Source organism: Hylobates moloch, unplaced genomic scaffold (assembly GCF_009828535.3).
Source record: "Hylobates moloch isolate HMO894 unplaced genomic scaffold, HMol_V3 SCAFFOLD_14, whole genome shotgun sequence".
NCBI classification, from domain to species: Eukaryota; Metazoa; Chordata; class Mammalia; order Primates; family Hylobatidae; genus Hylobates; species Hylobates moloch.
The window spans coordinates 59282305-59303470 of record NW_026652289.1 but is presented as its reverse complement, the minus strand read 5'-3'; the positions used below and the strand labels follow the sequence as shown (position 1 = coordinate 59303470).

General features: G+C 47.9%; 1 protein-coding gene across 4 annotated transcripts in view; it reads left to right on the top strand.

Moving 5' to 3' along the window:
• The window catches only part of PAQR5 (progestin and adipoQ receptor family member 5), a 104187-nt gene that overhangs the window by 69749 nt on the left and 13272 nt on the right, over window positions 1–21166 (top strand). Inside the window, exons 1-4 of one of the 4 annotated variants that reach the window (XM_058427616.1) lie at window positions 10398–10543; window positions 10818–10945; window positions 15279–15484; window positions 20315–20441. In XM_058427616.1, the coding sequence (XP_058283599.1) occupies window positions 10535–10543; window positions 10818–10945; window positions 15279–15484; window positions 20315–20441 (470 nt within the window). In that variant the 5' untranslated portion in view covers window positions 10398–10534. Of the gene's footprint in view, window positions 1–10397; window positions 10544–10817; window positions 10946–11541; window positions 11579–14056; window positions 14160–15278; window positions 15485–20314; window positions 20442–21166 lie in introns of those variants that run through there. The other 3 variants (XM_058427618.1, XM_032175996.2, XM_058427617.1) reach the window with 3 other exon arrangements.

Sequence of the window (21166 nt, the reverse complement as noted above, 5' to 3'; positions counted from 1 at the left end):
CCCCCAAGGTGTTGGCATTACAGGGTTGAGCTACTATGACCAGCCTGTTCTTGTCAAATTGTCTTGTTTCCTGTTTACCGTTTTTTCTTTAAATATATTAAACACAGTTATTTTATATTTTAATATTTGTTCTTTGATCTCTATCTCTGCCATCTACTGTTTCTGCTGTTTCTCACTCATGGTGTTTTCTTTCCCTATGTGTGCATGCCTGTGTTAAAGTAGAAATCTGGGTGAGTGTGGTGGCTCACGCCTGTAATCCCAACACTTTGGGAGGCCAAGGCAGGTGGATCACCTGAGGTCAGGAGTTCGAAAACAGCCTGACCAACATGGTGAAACCCTGTCTCTACTAAAAGTACAAAAATTAGCGGGGCATGGTGGCACGTGCCTGTAATCCCAGCTACTCAAAAGGCTGAGGCAGGAGAATAGCTTGAACTCAGGAGGCGGAGGTTGCAGTAAGCCAAGATCACACCATTGCACTCCAGCCTGGGTGACACAGCAAGACTCTACCTCAAGTTAAAAAAAAAAAAAAAAAAAAGTAGAAATCCTTCAGAGAGGATTTGTGTTTGCTTTTGTTACTTAGCTGAGGGAACTACAAAATTTTAACCTCTTTCTATTTGTAATCACTTTGATTTTTTCACTTGAGATTTCCTGGACCACAAAAGTATTAGGGGCATGGATCACAAACCTATATGAAGACTAATTGATGGTTATGAATTTTGGGAGTTTGTTTTTTTTTCCAGAGAAACAACTTTCCTTATCGTCCTCTTCTGGCTGGTTGAATTTATTTCACACTCACTTATCTTTAGACTCCTAGCTTTATTGGCAAAGTCTCGTATTAGATTCCCTGCCTTTGATGGGCCTTGGGTTTCATCTCGTTTACAAAATCTGGCAGCAGAGACTCTGATGGTGAATGCAGCTTACCTCACAGGATTCCTGGTTTCCCTCTGTTTTGGGGCTTTGTGACTTCTTTACTTTTGTGTCATTTTGCTGATACACTGGCTTATGATGCATACTCCAGACAGCATATTAATTGCATTAATCAGAAAGATCCTTCATAACATCTAATCGACCATCATTTGGCCAGAACCGGAGTCCCCCAGCCATTCTTCCATGACACTTAGCATTTCTATAAAGCATGTTTGTAGCAATCCTTAGTTCCACCAGCTGGGTGCTGTGAAGCACACAGGGGTTTTGCAATTTAAGACTAGGGTTTGCGTCTTGGTTCTGCTATTTATTATGGCCTTGGGAACTTCATCTCACTGAGCTTCAGTTTTCTTATTTGTAAAATGGGTCGACAGTCCCTACCTTGCCATGCTCTCATGATGATCAAATGAAACCAGATCTGTCCTTAACATATGCTAAGTCTGAATAAGGAGGACAAATGCAGGCCATAGGCTATATGTCTAAATACTTAAAAGTTATAAATGAAGCCAACAAACAGTTATGTAAAGTGGTTCTATTCTACCTTAACAAATGCCCCTTTATTTTATTATTTATTTATTTATTTATTTTGAGACAGAGTTTCGCTCTTATTGCCCAGGCTGGAGTGGAATGGCGTGATCTTGGCTCACTGCAACATCCGCCTCCCAGGTTCAAGTGATTCTCCTGCCTCAGGCTCCCGAGTAGCTGGGATTACAGGCACCTGCCACCACGCCTGGCTAATTTTTTTTATTTTTAGTAGAGACAGCGTTTCACCGTGTTAGCCAGGATGGTCTCAATCTCCTGACCTCAGGTGATCCACCAGCCTCGGCCTCCCAAAGTGCTGGGATTACAGGTGTGAACCACTGTGCCAGGCCTGACAAATGCCCCTTTATAAGGACAGAAAAAGTGAAACTCTGATTTTTATGTAGCTAAAGTCAGCAAAATATGAAAAAGAACTGAGTTTAATTATTATTGCACATGTCTAAATGTTACATTGATGAATTACTTATGTTTGAAAGAGTAATAAAACAAAAGCATGCGTAATTTATAAATTATTACATGTGTTTATTCCATATAATTTATTTTATTTCTTCATTTCAGCAAAATTGAGTTATAATGTTGTAATCAACATTATCATATAATTTGTGGTCTATTGACAATGATGTTAAATTAAACCACTATTCCTGAGTTGTTGTAGTTCTTAGTTTTGTTTCTTCAATTAATTTCATTTGGGAGAAACTTCTGCTGAGATTCCATTCAGTTTTATTGAAGTAGAACAGCTGGAATTACCAAAAAAAAGTTCTTAAGGCCACATTTTGAATCAGAAATGAATTATAAATTTTTTTCTTTTTTTAATTGAAGCCAGTTTGAGCAAGAAAATTATAAATTTTTCATATGAAGTTCAAACATTGTAATGAGGCTGCAGCATAAGATAATTATATTAAGCAGAAAAATTATTAAATATTTTAATTCCATATAGATTACCATCTCATCGTGCTATCTTTACTCCCTCAACGTAATGTCTAGATTAGTATTCATCTATTTTATTAAGAAAAATATATTATAAAGAGATAGTATAAAGAAAACTGAAAACAGTAGGGTTTTACTCAGTCTACAATGTCCAGAGAAATAATCCCTACAGAAGTTAATTTCAGGATGATTTGTACGTGAATCTTCTCTTTCATAGTCTAGAGACATTTTTGTTTCCCTTTTTGGATTTTATCTTATCAGAATGTCACCTTTATTATATATTTTACTTGTGACTCCTTTGGTTTAGAAAAGTCCTATACATATTTAAAATAATAAATATGTATTTTTAATCCCTTTAAAAATGGAATAGCCAAACCTAGATTTTTTTGTAGGCTTTTGCTAACACTATCTCGTAACAAATATCAGTTGAGAGCTCAAATTCAAAATTAATGTTATTTCCCACTAAAAATAGAATTTTCTGTTACACTGATTTCTTCCCATCATCCTATATCTTACCTAAATTAAATCTAAGTGTTTAACAGCACGGATTTGATATTCCCATTGTGTGAATGAGAGTAGTTAAGGTCAAATTTGTATGTGTTTCAGCAAGATGTCCCATTTGAGAGAAGATTCAGAGAATGTCATATATAATTTTTGAACTATTCTATAGAAAATCTAATTGAGAGCCTAATCAATTTTAGTAAGCAGTTCAAACCATGTGCTACCATACCCAGCACTAAGAATACTTTCAAGCCACCTTACATGTTCGGCCAGAAGAAATTTACCATTGTCTTCTGTAAATATTGTGCTGCATGTAAAAAAAGCACTCTTTGGCCAAGTGCGGTGGCTCACGCCTGTAATCCCAGCACTTTGGGAAACCAACACAGGTGGATCACTTGAGGTCAGGAGTTCGAGACCAGCCTGGCCAACATGGTGAAACCCCATCTCTACTAAAAATACAAAATTCGCTGGGCGTGGTGGCACATGCCTGTAATCCCAGCTACTCAGGAGGCTGAGGCAGGAGAATCACTTGAATTCAAGAGACAGAGGTTGCAGTGAGCCAAGATTGTGCCACTGCATTCCAGCCTGGGTGACAGAGTGAGACTCTGTCTCAAAAAACAAAACAAAAAGCATTCTTATGCTTGACTGAATATTGAACACATTATTTTTTGAAAACCATCACACCACTGTTGTAAGTTGGCATTTTCCTGTAATTGTTTCATACCAGCAATGGCTGGCTATTAATTCAGCCTATTTAAAGTTCTAGTAATTGCATGTGTGTTGTGTGTAAGTGATGTTTTATGTTCTTTTAATTGAGAGCCCAATCAATTTTCCTAGTAAGCAATTCAAACCACGTGCCACCATACTTAGCACTAAGAATACTTCTGGATTTTTGGTCAAATTCTAAACTTGCATTAGTTTTCTGTTGCTGCTGTAACAAATTACCACAAACTTAGAGGCTGAAAAAACAAACAAACAAATATATGATCTTACAGTCCTCTAGGTTACAAGTCTGACATGGGGCTCACTGGGTAAAATCTAGGCTTTGGTGGATGCTGTTGGGGAGAATGTTTCCTTACCTTTCCAGCTCCTAGAGGCTGCCTGCTCTCCTTGGCTCCTGGCCCCTCCCTCCATCTTCACATCAGCAGTGATGCATCTCTCTGACCTTATTCCGTAGTCACTTCTTCCCCTGAGTCTCTTCTTCTGCCTCCATTTTCCATTTTTAAGGACCTTTTGATTATACTGGGCCCACCTCAGTAACCAGAGAATCTCCCTATTTTAAGGTCAGTAGATTAGCAATTTTAATTTCACCTGGGACGTTACTGCCCCTTTGCTGTGTAACCTAACATATTCACTGGTTCTGGCAATTAGGATGTGAACATCTTTGGGGAGCCATTATTCTGCCTACTGCAGACTTAGCAACCATGTTATACTATTATCACAACCTTGCCTATGGCAGCTTTTGAAATCAATGCCTAAAACTGAAAATAGTTTTTCTACTTCTTAAATCAAAGACTGCATTTTTACAACAAATGTAAAACTGGCGGAATTGCTCTGTTATTTCAACTTTCTTACTTTCTTCTGCTGTAGATCAATACTGTCTATAATGCTAGTCATTCCATGGGACTTTTCTTCTCTAGTACACACTACCTGAGTTCTATTTACTTTTCTTTTTTTGAGACAGAGTCTCGCTTTGTTGACCAGGCTGGAGTGCAATGGCACGATCTCGGCTTACTGCAACCTCTGCCTCCCAGGTTCAGGTAATTCTTCTGCTTCAGCCTCCAGAGTAGCTGGGACTACAGGCACACACTACCATGTCCCACTAATTTTTGTAGTTTTAGTAGAGATGAGGTTTCACCACGTTGGCCAGGCTGGTCTCGAACTCCTGACCTCAAGTGATCTGTCCACCTCAGTCTCCCAAAGTGCTGAGATTACAGGTGTGAGCCACCGTACCCAGTGCTATTTACTTTTTAAAAACATTTTGTGTATCTTTTTTTACTTTATTGTCCATTAAATTATTAATATTCTTTGGTTCCTCCATCCCTGATATTGATCATTTATTTCATTAATTTTTATCCATCTTACATGTTCAGCCAGAAGAGACTTACCATTGTCTTCTGTAAATATTATACTGCATATACAAAAAGCATTCTTATGCTTGACTGAATATTGGACATGTATTTTTAAAAAACATCACAGCAATGTTGTAAACTGGCATTTTCTTGTAATGGTTTCATATCAACAATGGTTGGCTATTAATTCAGCCTATTTAAAGTTCTAGTAATTGCATGTGTGTGGTGTGCAATTGTTGTTTTATGCTCTTTTAATTGAGAGCCTAAGTATTTCTGTCCTATGGGAACTAAGCATGGTCCTGTGAGGGATGTGGCATATACTATCCAACCTAGAGCCTGGTGCACCGCAGGTACCCAGCAAATGGTAGGTTATAATTGCTGCAGCAAGGCCAGGCACAGTGGCTCATGCTGGTAATCCCAGCACTTCGGGAGGCCAAGGCGGGTGGATCACCTGAGGTCAGAGGTTCGAGACCAGCCTGACCAACATGTTGAAACCCTTTCTCTACTAAAAATACAAAAATTTAGCTGGATGTGGTGACAGGTGCCTGTAATCCCAGCTACTCAGGAGGCTGAGGCATGAGAATCACTTGAACCCAGGAGACAGAGCTTGCAGGGAGCTGAGATCGCGCCACTGCACTCCAGCCTGGGCAACAGAGTGAGACTCTGTCTCAATAGTAATAATGATAATTGCTGCATCAATTCATGGCCTCCTCCTTTTCCCTCCCATTCTTCCCCTGCCCTCTGCCAGCAAACACCTCATCAGACTCCCCACTAACCTCTAACTATTCCCTGTCCTGGCTTTCCCTGTCACTGTGTCCCTCTTACATACAAGGAACTTCCTCTTCTGTAGGGAACTGGATTCTGGGCAGGGACGATGCTGGGGTGGGAGTCTGGCTTTGAAGCCAGAGGCAGTTGCAGCATCAGCAGGCCTTGGGAGCTGGTTAGAACTGCAGACTCTCGCCCCAGCCACCACACTGCAGTAAAGTGCCCAGGTGGTCTGCACACACTTGCAGAAGAAGGTTTGAGAGGCACTGGCTTGCACAACCTCACCGCTTGTATTAGTTTGCTACGACTGCCATAACAAAATACCACAGACTGAGTGGTCTAAACAACAGAAAGTTATTTTCTCGCGGTTCCGGAGACTGAAAGGTGTTCAAGATCAAGGTTTGGACAGGGACAGTTTCCTCCAAAGCCTCTCTCCTTGGCTTACAGATGGCCACTCTCTTTGCTGCCTCTGCACAGAGTCACCACTCTGTGGACGCTCATCCCTGGTGTCTCCCTGTGAATTCAAATTTCCCCTTCTTGTGAGGGACACCATGCAGATTGGATTAGGACCCACCCTAATGGCCTCTTGAAAGACCTTATCTCTGAATGCAGTTGCATCTGAGGTCCTGGGGTAAGTTAGGACTTTAACTTAACAGATGAATTTGGGGAGGGACACAGTTCCCTCCCAGATTTAGTTCATAATGGCACTTTAATGAAGAAGAATCTAAGGCTCAGAGAAGTATGTCACAGTCCAAAATCATAGTACAGGCCAGGTGATAAGGGTTATATCTCTCAACAGAGCCCTCCCCAGGGGGAGCAATGAAGGACAGTGCACAAGAGGACGGGAAATGGAGTGTGCTGTCTGCATTGAGGTTTCAGCTTTGCTTCCGTTACTTTTGAGAACTTGAATAAATGCCCTAACCTCTCCAGGCCTCAGTTTCCTTTTCTGTGAAATGGGGACAATAAAAGGCTCTTCCTCACAAGCTGGTTGTGAGGATTCCGTGAGCAGGAATTGCAGAATTCATGTGAATAGCGCCTGAGGCCCCCTGATCCCACTCTGCCTCTTCTCTTTCCCTGTTATCCAAATCTGCCCTTATTTACTGCTGGCCAAAAATGCCCAGTGATTTTCCCCAGGTGGCTTGCAGTTTAATAGCTAGAAAAACTAAAGGCTTGAAAGTGTCGTGGTGGAATTGTAGGCATCGGCTAGCAGGTGCATGCAAGTCTTGGCCATGCAAGAAGGCTTTCCTGGATGCTAAGCCTGAGGCAGGAACTGAAAGGGAAAACTTGCTGATGTGCCCTTCCGCTCCTAGTTCCTGGAGGTTCTCACTTCTAAATAATAGGCTGCATATGATTTGATTTTGTTTCACTCTAAATTGCTCAGCCTGCAACTAGGGGTGCAAGGTGGAGTCCTACAAATAAATTCTGTGCAAATAATCAGGCACCTGCTTACTTGGGGGTGCTTAGAAATGAGTCCAAGCTACAAAGTGTTGAGGAAATGATTGCAGTTTTCCTTTGGGGTCAAACTGGGTTTGGAATACAAAATTGTTTTCGAATATTTAGTTTGTCCTTTCAGTGTATGTACCATGCGTTCTATGAAGGTCTGCTCTATGCAAAGCACTTTGCTAAGGCTAGAGTGGGAAGACAGAGAGAATGTTTTTCCTTTCCTGTGCTCACATGAGCTTGGGGCAGGAGTGCAACTAAGACCTAGTAATGGGGTTCCATAGACAGAGGTTCAAGTTGGGGAGGGCAGGGCAGGTCAGTCTTCTTAGTCTAAGCTGGAACATCACTGTCCTGGGACAGAGGGACTCCTTTTATTATCCTGTATCCATCCATTTATTTTTTTGGGAAGGCTGCTTTAAATCCTGCCCCTATTACATGGCCAATATTGGGCTTCCCATCCTTGTCTGGGGTCAGCATAGCAGGTCAGATGGAGGCAGGTTTTTTTAATCCGGGCCCAGCCGTGGCTTTGGTGGCAAAATATCCTCCCCAGGTCTGGGGCCAGATTCCTAAATGAGGTCGAGTTGTCCAATGTATGAATTTCCCTTCTGTTCCCTGCTGGCTTTTGATGATGCCAGTCCCCCTAGTTTCGCCTGCCAGAATGCCAGGATCCACAGAGAGAAGGGAAGTAGTCACAAACTGTGAGTGGCCTTTTCCTCCAGCTTCTGTCTAGCCACTGCCACTGTGGCTGTCACAGGATCTGTGCTCTCCTGCAGCCCTGCCCGGCCTCCTCCCTGCAGGTCACCGCCCCCACATGCCCTGTGCTCTGAAATGTTTCTGCTCTCACTGGCCCCTTGTCACAAAGTCTCTTGGTTTATAGGATCTGCTAGTCTAATTCATATGAAGGAGTAAATAATGATTAATGGAGTCTGCATTGGAACCAGTGGCCAGTGCTTTAATTAATAATTATAAAACAACAACTTGAAAGGAAGAGAGAAAGAAGCTTGAAAGGTGGAAGGATAGACCCAGTGTGCAGCTCCTGGGAGCTGTTATTTCTGCTAGAGAGCTTTCCGAGTCCTGCCAAGCACGTGCCGTTCTCCTCCACAGGATCAAAGGCTGAAGGCCATTGGCCTATTTGCCTCCTTGTCATCAGCCTTGGTGGGGTGGAAATCTGCAACTCAAGATTCCTGCTGCCCGTTATAGGAAGCTGTCCACCATAAACCGGGGACGTCAGCAGAATTGAATGGTGAATCAAAAACTGGAACAAATCGCTTTAATTACCTAAGACCCAAACCTAATTCATAGTATTTCTTCACTGGACCAGGAGCCAACTTCATTATATCCCCTCCCTCTAGTTGAGCAGTTTAACCCAGAACTGAGCTAAGAGTTCTCTAAAACTTGGAGCTACTGCTGGAAGGGAATGTGCCTACCATTCAGCTAGCCAAGCCCTCTCATTTTACACAGAGGCCCTGAGAGCTGTGACCCAGGGCTTCAGCTTCACTTAAACGCTTCACTTTTCTCAAGGCCACATGGCACCTTGGGGGCCCAGATTTGACTCATTACTCTGGCAGCCCCTCACCTTCTGCACTGTTCCATGTGACTGCTTGACTTGGAACCCCAAGAAGTAGCACAAGGCTGGGCACAATGGCTCACACCTCTAATCCCAGCACTTTAGGAGGCCAAGATGGGAGAATCACTTGAGCCTAGGAGTTCAAGATGAGTCTGGGCATCATAGTGAGACCCTGTCTCTGCAAAAAAATAAAAAATTAGGCTGGGCATGGTAGCTCACGCCTGTAATCCCAGCACTTTGGGAGGCTGAGGTGGGTGGATCACTTAAGATCAGGAGTTCGAGACCAGTCTGGGCAACATGATGAAACCCTGTCTCTACTAGTAATACAAAAAATTAGCTGGGCATCATGGCATGTGCTTGTAATCCCCGCTACCCGAGGGGCTGAGGCAGGAGAATCGCTTGAACCCAGGAGGCAGAGGTTTCAGTGAGCCAAGATAACACCACTACACTCCAGCCTGGGCAACAAAATGAGACTCCATATCAAAAAAAAAAAAAAATTAGCTGACCATGGTGGCACTCCTGTAGTTCCAGCTACTCAGGTGGCTAAGGTGGAAGGATCATTTGAGCCCAGGAGTTTGAGGCTGCAGTAAGCCATGATTGCACACTGCACTCCAGCCTGGGCTTCAGAGCAAGACCCTGCCTCAAAAAAAAAAAAAAAAGAGAGAGATAGCACAAACTCTGGTATATATTGTACATTTTTTTAACAGAAAACCTCTCATACACTAAGAAATTGACACCCCAAATGAGAAATGGGTGGCTAGATTGAAGTTCCTCTAGCCTTCCCCTCACAGCCCTAGAAATTCAAAGGAGAGGGTTTGCAACTTGTTGTGACCTGATTTAGATTATGATTACTAATATTATCATTGTTTTTATTTGCTTCAATTACCCTACTCATTTATAATTTATGTTTCGAAGGATATGGCAACATTTATCTATATCAGTGGTCCTTACCTGGGGGTGATTTTTGCCCCCAGGGGACATCTGACAATATCTGGAGACATTTCTGTCTGTCACAACTTGGGGGGTAGGGTGCCAACAGTGTGAGCTAGTGGCATTTAGCGGATAGAGGCCATGGATGCTGTGAAAGGACGCACAGGTTGGCCCCCACAACAAACAATGACCTGGCCCAAAGTGTCAATAGTGTCAACATTGAGAACCCTGGGTCTAAATCAACACAGAAGGGGAAAATAGGTCTCCTGCAATCCTGCTACCTCAACAAATTAAACACTTCACTTTTCTATGTTCCTCCCAGCCTCTGCCCCATGGTGTAAACTTCAATTTCCCAAGCTCTTCTAACCATGGCAGGAATACAGTTTAAATTCCACATTTCTTCACTTATTATTGCATCCTGGGCTGTTGTCCCTCTGGCCTCATTATCTTCTCACTTACCACTTTTAGTGGATGTAATACAATACTCCAGGCAGGTTGATACCCCATATTTCACCTGACCAGTCCAGGTTTCTCAGTGGGGGTGTTTTTTGGGGGGGGACTTGCCAAATGGGCTGCATGGGGGTGGGGGTGGCTTGAGCAGCCCTGCTGTGGGCAGCCGCCTCCTCTTCCTGCAGCCCAGGCATCAGCATCATGGTCCTCATCATCAAAAGCCCTTTATGAAGCACCTTGGTGAATATATCCTGGCACCGGGGGCATCTTCTGCAGAGTTCTTCCCACCAGCCCCTGACATGCAGGGCTTGCCGGCTCAGACAGACAGCATCTATGTCAGCTCACCGAAAAGGCGTCCAAAAACTGGGCTGTAGGCTCCAGGCAGAGGGGTGAGAAAACGGATTCTTAGGCAAGATTCATGCGAAGAGTAAGTATGCCGGGGAATGCAAAGACAGGCTGGATTCCCAAAGGGAGCCTGGCCCTTGAATTCCCTCCTCCAGCTGGCTGGAGGCTTCTTGGAGGACACGGGATTTTAGAAGCTACTGCGAGGGAAGGAGAGAGTGAGGGGAACAGCTTAACAGTTCAAGGACTTGGGGTCAAGCGTTCCAGGCACACAGTGCATGGCCTGGAAGATGTTTCTCCAGAGACCTTCGTGCCACCCTCTGGTCTCACCCCAGTGTCCTTTTCCTTTGCCTCTGCAGGTGTTCCATGAGCAAGGCATCCTGTTCGGCTACCGCCATCCACAGAGTTCTGCCACTGCCTGCATCCTCAGCCTTTTCCAAATGACCAACGAGACTCTCAACATTTGGACTCACTTGCTGCCCTTCTGGTACCTTCTGGCCCCCTCGACCGGCCTGTCTCCTTCAGGAGCCCTGGAGACCCGGGTGTCTTAAAACACAGCTAGTGTTGAGAGGGCTGTGATTCTGTGCTGGGGTTTGGGGATCCCCCGTGGGTATACGCGGGTGAAGGAAGTGTGTGACAGAGGGAAGAGACATTGGGTGTGCCACTGGGATGACCTTTAAGGCATGGACTGGGGTAAGATTTGAGGGGAAATCCTGAAAGTGCCTCAGTCCTTCCCTGCTCCCTGCTCCGGTGCCTGATATGATAGTATTTACCTTCATCTCCAGTCTTGGAGACTTTCTAGGTCTTCTAGCAGCCCTGGTTAAAATGTCACTAGTTTGAGCAAGTCAACCTCTCTGAGCCTCACATTTTCCTACCTGCAAAGCAGGAGTGATGGTCTGCACCTTCCCAAGGGTTGCTATGAGAGTTTGGGGAGAACACATTGGTAGAGGCATCTGGCACAGAGTTGTGAGTGTTCTGTAATCATTCTGGGAACCACGGCAACTGGGAGGCACTTGGTCAGGCAGCCTGTAGATGGAGCTAGCTAAGAGCAAAGCTCTGGGAAGCCTGTAAGCAGAAATGGGAGTTGCCAGGGAAGTGAAGAGGGGCCTTGCTGAGAAAGGTGGGAGATGAAGGCCAATGTCACACACTGCACACCTTTGCTTAATGAATGGAGGATGGAGACAGGGTCAAAGCACCAAATCACAGTGGATCTGAGCTGAGAGAACTCAGAGGCCATTCAAGCCACCGTCCCACTCAGACCACCATTGGTCGATGTAGACACAGCCGAGAGAAGGGGTGGCTTCCTTATGTCATGCAGGGGCGCTGTGGCACAGGCTGGTCACTGGACTCCCTCCAGTCATGTTAAGAAGAGATGAGGAGTGTGCCATGAGTGGAGATGGGCCCAGGCTCCCCGCACAGGGGCAGTCAGCCTGAGTAGAAGTCAAATGACAGACCTGGGGCCAAAATGCAGGAGCAGGCTGTTTGGTTCCAGCAGCCAGCTCAGTGGAGAGGGGAGAGAGCTCAGTCTGGTGTGGACTAGGGTGATCTGTAAAGGAGCGTGGCAGCCCTGGGCCTGTGGACCAGGCAGGGGTGGCAGCACAGCCCTGCTCCAGGGGCCATTTGTCATTTTTAAAAGTATACATGCTTATAAATTATAACCCTTCAGAAGGGAATAGAGTCAGGCTCTGCCACTGGCCCCAGTTCTCCTCCCTGGAGTGGCCAGGAGGACCTGCTTCCTGTGCGTCCTCCTGGAGCTTTTCTGGGGACCCAGGAGCATCTGTGCTGTGAGTGTCCCCAGCATCTGCCTCTTTCCCTGCTGCCCTCCTCTTACTTACCTCCCTTGGAAATCTCACTCTGTCAGCATCTGCAATCTGCATGTCTCCTGGACCTTGGAACATCTGCCTGGTGTTCCATTTTCTGAATGAATCATGGTTGATTTAGGCTGTTTTGAGACTTGAGCTGCTAAAAGGGTACCGGCCTGTCCATCCCTGCTTGTGGGTCTTGCGCTGCATGCATGGATCCCTGTAGGGTGAATTTTTGCTATTTTACAGCTGAGCCAAGCTGGGTGAGCCGCACCCCCCTCACCCCCAGCACTGCCTATGCACCTCTACACTGTGCCAGGCTCTCAGAGATGATCCTGACTGAGCAACAGAGAGTAGCAGGAAGGACTTGGGAAGGTCTGGATCAAGATGCCCTAAGGAAATGGGACCACTGAAAAATTGAAATGACTGAAGGATACATTTTGAGAAACAGCAAATAGCTTAAGCTTTACTTCTGCTGGGACAAAAATAAAAAGTCCACAAGTGTAGCTGGAAGGATTTAGCAATATTCCTTCAACTCCTGTATATGAAAATCTTGGTAGAGTCTCCTCCCTTGGAGGAGTTAGTGGGAAAGGGAGCCAGCTCTCTAGGAGTGATTTGTGGAAGTGAGGTGCTCCACAGGCGGGAACCTCATGCATGGACTATAGGTCAGGCAGATCTGGTGAAGAATTGTGGAGTGTCTCTGCATAGAGATCTAGGCTCCGCTGAGAGTCAGCTGTGGGACTAGCTATTCAGAAAAGTGATTGTACTCTTAGTGGAGGAACAGTGTGGAGGAGGAGGGAGAAAATAGTCCTCTTGGCCTCTGGGCTTTCAAGGGTCCACCTGGGGCATTGCTTCTATTTGAGGAGCCTTCCTACAAGAGGGACATAGACAAACTACATGGAGCAAGGACAAACCACAGGGATGGTGGTAATGCCAAGTTTAGATCCTGTGAGGAATGGCTGAAGGAACTGGGAGTATTTAATGTGAAGTTCAAGGAGGTGGGAGGGGGTTAGAAAGACTGCCTTAAAATATTTGATGGGCGGCCGGGCGCAGTGGCTCGTGTCTGTTAATCCCAGTACTTTGGTAGGCCAAGGCAGGCAGATCACAAGGTCAGGAGATCGAGACCATCCTGGCCAACATGGTGAAACCCTGTCTCTACTAAAAATACAAAAGTTAGCCAGGTGTGGTGGAGGGTGCCTGTAGTCCCAGCTACTTGGGAGGCTGAGGCAGGAGAATTGCTTGAACCCAGGAGGCAGAGGTTGCAGTGAGCCAAGATCGTGCCACTGCACTCCAGCCTGGTGACAGAGTGAGAGTCCATCTCAAAAAAAAAGTGTATATATGTATGTATGTATGTGTATATATATATATATATGTATATGTGTGTGTGTATATATGTGTGTGTGTGCATGTATGTGTGTATATGTGTGTGTGACACACACACATATACACACACATATACATATATACACACATACATACATATATACATATACATATATATATACACACACACACACATGTTAAGCTTGTTTTCTATGATCCTGGTGGAGGGAACTAAGGGCAATCAAATGGAGATAGATTCCAGGAGGACAGATTTGAGCCAATGAAGGAGAACTTTCCAGCCCTCGGAACTGCTTTGGGAGGTAATGAGCCCCCCATCCCTGGAAGCATGCAAGCTGAGGCTGCAGAATCACTAGGGGATTGGACTAGATATACATAAAGCTTCTCTTCTTACTTCACCTGCCCATTCCCAAAGTACTGCCTCCCAATTAAAAAAGGACCCCCCACCTCCCTAGCACATGGTTTTTCCCCAAAGTGAGAACACGAAGGAATTGGTCATCGCCGGGGAATGGAGACAGTAGATAGGCGAGGATCTAAGAGGAGCTTCCAGCATGGAGGGTGAGTGGGTCCTCTGTGTCCATGGTGGAGGGTAAGTGGCCCTCCGTGTTCATGGTGGAGGGTGAGTGGGCCCTCTGTGTTCATCGTGGAGGGTGAGTGGGCCTCCGTGTCCATAGTGGAGGGTTAGCGGGCCTCTGTGTTCATTGTGGAGGGTGAGCTGATCCTCTGTGTTCATCATGGAGGGTGAGTGGGCCTCTGTGTTCATCATGGAGGGTGAGTGGCCCTCTGTGTTCATCGTGGAGGGTTAGCGGGTCCTCTGTGTTCATCATGGAGGGTGAGTGGGCCTCTGTGTTCATCATGGAGGGTGAGTGGGCCTCTGTGCTCATCGTGGAGGGTTAGCGGGTCCTCTGTGTTCATCGTGGAGGGTGAGTGGGCCTCTGTGTTCATCATGGAGGGTGAGTGGGCCTCTGTGTTCATCATGGAGGGTGAGTGGGCCTCTGTGCTCATCGTGGAGGGTTAGCAGGTCCTCTGTGTTCATCGTGGAGGGTGAGTGGGCCTCTGTGTTCATCATGGAGGGTGAGTGGGCCTCTGTGCTCATCGTGGAGGGTTAGCAGGTCCTCTGTGTTCATCGTGGAGGGTGAGTGGCCCTCTGTGCTCATCGTGGAGGGTTAGCGGGTCCTCTGTGTTCATCGTGGAGGGTGAGTGGCCCTCTGTGTTCACTGTGGAGGGTGAGTGGATCCTCTGTGTTCATCGTGGAGGGTGAGCGGGCCCTCCGTGTCCATGGTGGAGGGTGAGTGGGCCTCTGTGTTCATCGTGGAGGGTGAGTGGGCCTCTGTGGTCATCGCGGAGGGTGAGTGGGCCTCTGTGCTCATCGTGGAGGGTTAGCGGGTCCTCTGTGTTCATCGTGGAGGGTTAGCAGGTCCTCTGTGTTCATCGTGGAGGGTTAGCAGGTCCTCTGTGTTCATCGTGGAGGGTGAGTGGGCCTCTGTGTTCATCGTGGAGGGTGAGTGGCCCTCTGTGTTCACTGTGGAGGGTGAGTGGATCCTCTGTGTTCATCGTGGAGGGTGAGCGGGCCCTCCGTGTCCATGGTGGAGGGTGAGTGGGCCTCTGTGTTCATCGTGGAGGGTGAGTGGGCCTCTGTGGTCATCGCGGAGGGTGAGTGGGCCCTCTGTGTTCCAGGTTCTTTGCATGGAGGTTTGTGACTGCACTGTATGTGACAGACATCAAGAATGACAGCTACTCCTGGCCAATGCTTGTGTACATGTGCACCAGCTGCGTGTACCCGCTTGTGTCCAGCTGTGCGCACACTTTCAGCTCTATGTCCAAGAATGCCCGGCACATTTGCTACTTCCTGGACTATGGTGCCGTCAACCTCTTCAGCCTGGGTATGTGAGGCCTTGTTCTTGTTTTCCTTCCCCTGCAACTGGGCTGTTTGCCCCTTCTCCTGTGAGCTAGGGTCACCAGAAGGCTTTGATGAGTTTGCAGAAGAGTCCAGGGAATGCCAGTGCCCCTGTCCAGGTTCCTAATGGGTGTTTTATAAGAAACTATCCATAAGTATGCTGCTAAATATTTAGCCACTGGCTCTGTGGGGACAACAGCCCCAATCTGCAGTGTTTGCCAGTTTCTGTGGTGTAAATCTTCCCATCATGGCCAGCTTCAACCTACTAACATGACGTCACAGAACACAAGGGTGGGAAGAGATATGCGTAGCACACCATTACAGAAATTCCACTATGCAGATACAGTAGATGTCGTCATTGAGTACTCAGTATTTTTGTTAATATGATTTATTTAATTGCAAGTTTATGTGATTCAATTTTTAATGATGGCTGTGTTCAGCACTCAGCTCTCTCACAGGCCAGAATGAACTGACTCCAGTACATCAGTGCTGGTCTCTGTCATGCCAGGCAAGAGGAGGAGGGTGAGGTCATGCGACTCGTACGTCCAGAGGCTTAGCACAATCAGAGAGATGCTCAGAGTGTGCAGGAATAGAGCAGCAGCCTAAGCTGGTGAAATTGGGTGCTGACTGCCCCCTCTTCCTTGTGTTTTTCATTGACTATGATGCCCCCTCCTCCAGTCTCTTCTTCTCTCCTCCCCTTGTGGGCATGCATCTATCCCTAAGGATATGAGTTCTAGATTCTTCCTCCGGCTCCCGTGGTAGGTGAGAAAACCAATTATTGTCTTCCTTGCCCAAGAGGTTGTCCATGAGGAGCCTACCTCCATCCTCTTTCTTCAAATACACACTCTTACACTCACACAAACACACACTCATGCACTGACACACACACAATGCACTCACACATACACATACACACACTCACCACATATACACAATACACTTAAGTGCACACACACACTCTCACTCCACACACACACCACATGCCACACATACACATTGACACACACACAATACACTCACATACACTCACACCACATACACACAATACACTCACATGCACACACACTCTCAGACACTACACACACACCACACATACTGACACACACACTACACTCACATACATACACAACACATACACACAATATACTCACATGCACACACACATACTCTCAGACCCTCCACACACTCACATCCACATACACACCACACATACTGACATATACACACAATACACTCACATACACATACACACCACACATACTGACATATACACACAATACACTCACATACACACTCACACCACATACACACTCACATGCTTATATACGTGCACATACTCTCAGACACTACACACACATTCACACACACTCTCACATATGTCACATACACACACCACACCCATGCACATCACACACACCACATACATACACACACACCACACACACACTCACAGACACACGTGCTCACTCACACACACTCTCACACACATACACACACATTTTCCTGTGGCACCGCTCACTCCTCAGTGCTCTGCTGCTCAGTCCCCAGCATTCACTAGATCTTGCCCCTTTCCGTGTGAGCCAGGCTTACCCTCAGGCTTTGATGGGTTCGCGGAAGAGAGCAGGGAATGTGCGTGCCCCTGTCAAGGGTCCCGGCCTCCTGACTGTCGAGATTGACGCAGGGGTCCTTCAGGCCTCCTCAATGCCCCTCTCTTTCTCTGGTCCCTGTCACATCCCTCCCTCCCTTCCGGATCCCCTCCCACCCTCCAGATCCCCTCTTACCCTCCACGTCCCCCCTCCCCTGGGCTGGCTCCCCTCCTCTGCTTTCTGGCACACACGGGCGGGGAGGCTCAGAAGTGGTCCTTTGACCTCTCCTCTCACATGATCCAGCTCCCCAGGGATCTCCTCCGTGCCTACTGCATCTCTTCCCACCTCCAGAGAAACCCTGTCTCCACTGTAAACCTCTTACCTGAGGTCCACGCCACCTCGGAGCCATGAGACCAGAACTGTACCTGCTCCCGCCCCTGCCCATACACCTGCTACCCCTCTGTATGTCCAACCTGACTGATGGTCACACCCCTACTCCTCCCGAGTCAGAGCCTGACTAATCCTTGGGGTCCCCTTCCTCTCATTCCCCGCCCACGCCTACCCTCTGGCCAATTGGTTATTAAGGCCAGGTGACTTCTCTCCTACCTGCTCTAAGCGGCACTGCCCCTTCGTCTTGACTCAGGCCCCGGCCTCTCACTTGCACAGTTATCACAGGCTTCTCCACCTCACCCGGCCCCTGGAGGCTTCCACCACACCTTCTACCACATCACCCTCCCACTGTCAGGGCCCTCATCAGCCGGAAGCAGTCCACACTCCTTAGTGGGGTGGCTTCCTTGGCCCTCGGTTTCCCGCCCTGGACTTATTTTGGTAAGTGTGGGCATTTCTGGAGTAATCTCTGCAGGGCAAGCCCTGGTCCAGGCCCCTGACACACACCCCTGAGGGGCCACACCATGTTTAATGGTCCAGGTACTGGCACCCGATTCCACCACCCTTAAACATTAGAGGCTCCTGTGCAAGTTTTGTAACCCTGCCAAGCCTCAAATCTCTCATCCACAAAATGGATGTAATATCTTCTTTGTGAGTATATTCTGATGATTAAATGTGTTTTAAATGAGGCTCAGAGCCTGGCCTTAGTCGGCATCTGAGGGCAGCCATTACCACGATGATCTCGTTAACCCTGGCAGCAGTCCCTGAGGTAGGTCCTAGTGTCATACCCATACCTAGGTGAGGAAAGTGAGGCACTGTGGAGGTAAGTGACAGGTCACACAGCTGTGCATGGCAGAGCCAGGGTGAGGACTGAAGCCCATGTGGTCCGCCACCAACCTGTCCCCTGCCTTCCTCCATCACGGGCCTCATTGTCTGTCTGTGTAAGAGTTCCTCTTGTTGCCATGGTCTCCCTTTCCTGTATCCTCCCATAGGCCATTCCCCCAGAGCTCCCTCTTCCCTTCTCTGCAGGCTGCACCACGGGAGCCTCAGGGGCCCCTGCCCTGTGCCCTTCCTCCAACCCCCAGACCTGGATATACCCCCACCATGGTTCTTCTGATCCCCAGCCTACCAGCCATGCCGGCACACCTCCCTTGCTGGAAACAACTCCGGAGCACAGAAGATGCCTCCAATCTGTTTTTCTAGCCCATAGCCCAGTGCTTGATGTGGGGAAGTGTTCAGGAAACATGGAAGGAACATCTAGTCCACCAAGAGAGCCATTGATTCCATCTGGGACTCCCTGCTCCACCCTCTGCCCCTGCCTCCCTCCTCCCTCCCTGTCAAAGCCCTCAATCCCACCAGTGTAGCAGCCCTCCCGCCACCTCCCAGGCTTCCAGGAGTTCCTCCCTCAGGCCATCCTGTGTGCTTTCACTAGGTTTTGGTCATCAAAATCCTTCAGTGGCTCCCTTAGTGCCTGAAAGAGGAAGTTCCCTTTCCTTAGCCTGCACCCAAAGCTGAAAGCCACCCTGCCCTCAGGCTCCTGTCAGAATCCTGGATGACCTGCCAGGCTCTGTTCCAAGATCAGCTCCTGTGCCTTGCGCTCCACCCATCCCGAGCGCCTGCCCCACCCTGGAACCTGCCTCAGGCTCTGATCTTTTGCTTCTGGCTGTGGTTCTGGGCAGGGTCAGAGGCTCCCTGGCTCTTGCATGGCCCACAGCTTGCCCTAGTTGGCATCTGCTAAGTGAATGCATCCCAGTCTGGAAGGGAACCCCCTCCCAGTATGGGGCCAGACAAAGGGCTTGCCTCTCCCTCTGGAGGCAGCTTCCCACTGAAATCTCGCGGGCTGCCTGCTGGAGCTGGGAGTATGGGACCAGGAGGCTTTGGTGTTCACCCTCTTTGCCTGTGTGGCCAGCTTCGCTAGATCCACCTGTCGCTGGGATAAAAGACAGAGATCAACCTGTGTGGCCCAAGGCCTTGTTCAGCCCTGAGCTAGGACTCCACGATTCCTGATGTCTTTGGAATGACAGGTGACCTAGGCATGGCCATCAGGCCTTGGGCTGCCTCCCTTAGGGGAGACCTCAGGAGGTGAGGGTGCAGGTCCAGGCCCATCTCCCCAGCTGAAGCACACCTGGCCCCTTTGAAAAGGACAGTGATCTCCCCTGCTCTTCCAAATAAATGCTTCAGCAAACAGGTCTCTAGAAGGTCCTTAAGCAACCCTTCTTTCACAAACTCCAAAACCTAAAACACAACGCAACACCCAGCCTCTCAGCTGGCCTGTCTCCCAGCTGCTGATATGACATCCTCGTCTCAGCAAGGGCCCTCCCTCCAACATTGATCTTTCTACCACAGGCACCCATGTCCCTGGGCAGGTGAGATGTGCACACTCTGAGTAGAGCTCAGCTTGCTGGGTCTGTCATCATGGACCACAGCATGTGGCTAAAGCAGGGACTGTCACTAACCTGCCTGGGTTTGAAGCTCATCTTTGTTAACTCTCTAGCTGCAGGACCCTGGGTGAGTGATTAAACCTCTCTGTCCCTCTGCTTCCTATCTGTACAATGAGGATAAGTGCAGAGTTATGAAGGAAGATGGTTAAAGTATTACGTGAGGCCATATATGTAAAGCCCTTGGAGCAAAGCTGGGCTCACAGTAAATTCTCAGGATGGGATTTGGGTGGGCAGAGAAGAGAGAGGAGGACATCCTGGAAGGGGAAATGGCACCAGCAAGGGCACAGAGCCAGGACTGTGGGAATGATGAGGGCCAAGCCAGATGCTGGGGACAGTCTTTGCAAGGGACCCACGTGGTGCCAAGGCCTGGCTCCTCTCCCTAGGCTGGCTTTTCTTCCCCAGGCTCAGCCATTGCCTACTCTGCATACACATTCCCAGATGCGCTGATGTGCACCACCTTCCATGACTACTACGTGGCCCTGGCTGTTCTGAACACCATCCTCAGCACAGGCCTCTCCTGCTACTCCAGGTACTGGGTCGCTCTGACCTCAGATGGGAGGGGAGGGAGGGTCTTGCATGCAGCTCCCTGCACTCTTTGAGGGAGCTGGGAAAGAGGTGGGCTCAATGGAAAAGGTGCTTGGGAACCTAGGACTCTGTTCCAGGTGGACTTCCTATTGCTGGCAAAACCAGCTTCCTGGGCACGCAAGCTCCAGGCCTCCATGCTCAGAGTCCATACTTGGTTTAATACTCTGCTGCCTTTTTTTTTTTTTTTGAGACAGGGTCTCTCTCTGTGGCCCAGGCTGGAATGCAGTGGTGCGATCTCAGCTCACTGCAGCCTCGCCTTCCTGGGCTCGTCTGCTGCATTCTTAATAATTTGTAATAATTTTTGAACAAGGAGGTCACTGATCTTTGATTTGGTACCAGGCTTTACAAATTGTGTAGCTGGTTCAATTGCTGGACAAGTCGCTTATCCAAACTTGAACTTTAGTTTGCTCATCTATAAAATGAGGCCATTACAAATACCCCTAAGACAAATGGAAGGATTACAGGTAATGTACCCAGGACACTTAGCACAAGCCTGGCACAGAGGAGATGTCCCATAAATGTGCGGTCACTAATGGTGACTGGGTGTGCCTGCCTCTGGGCATATGTGATGGATGATGGTGTTATTCAAATGCCCTATGCATCCCTCATCACTGTGAGTCAGGCCCAGCTTAGTGGCCTTAATTCCCACTGTTTTTTTTTTTTCTTTCA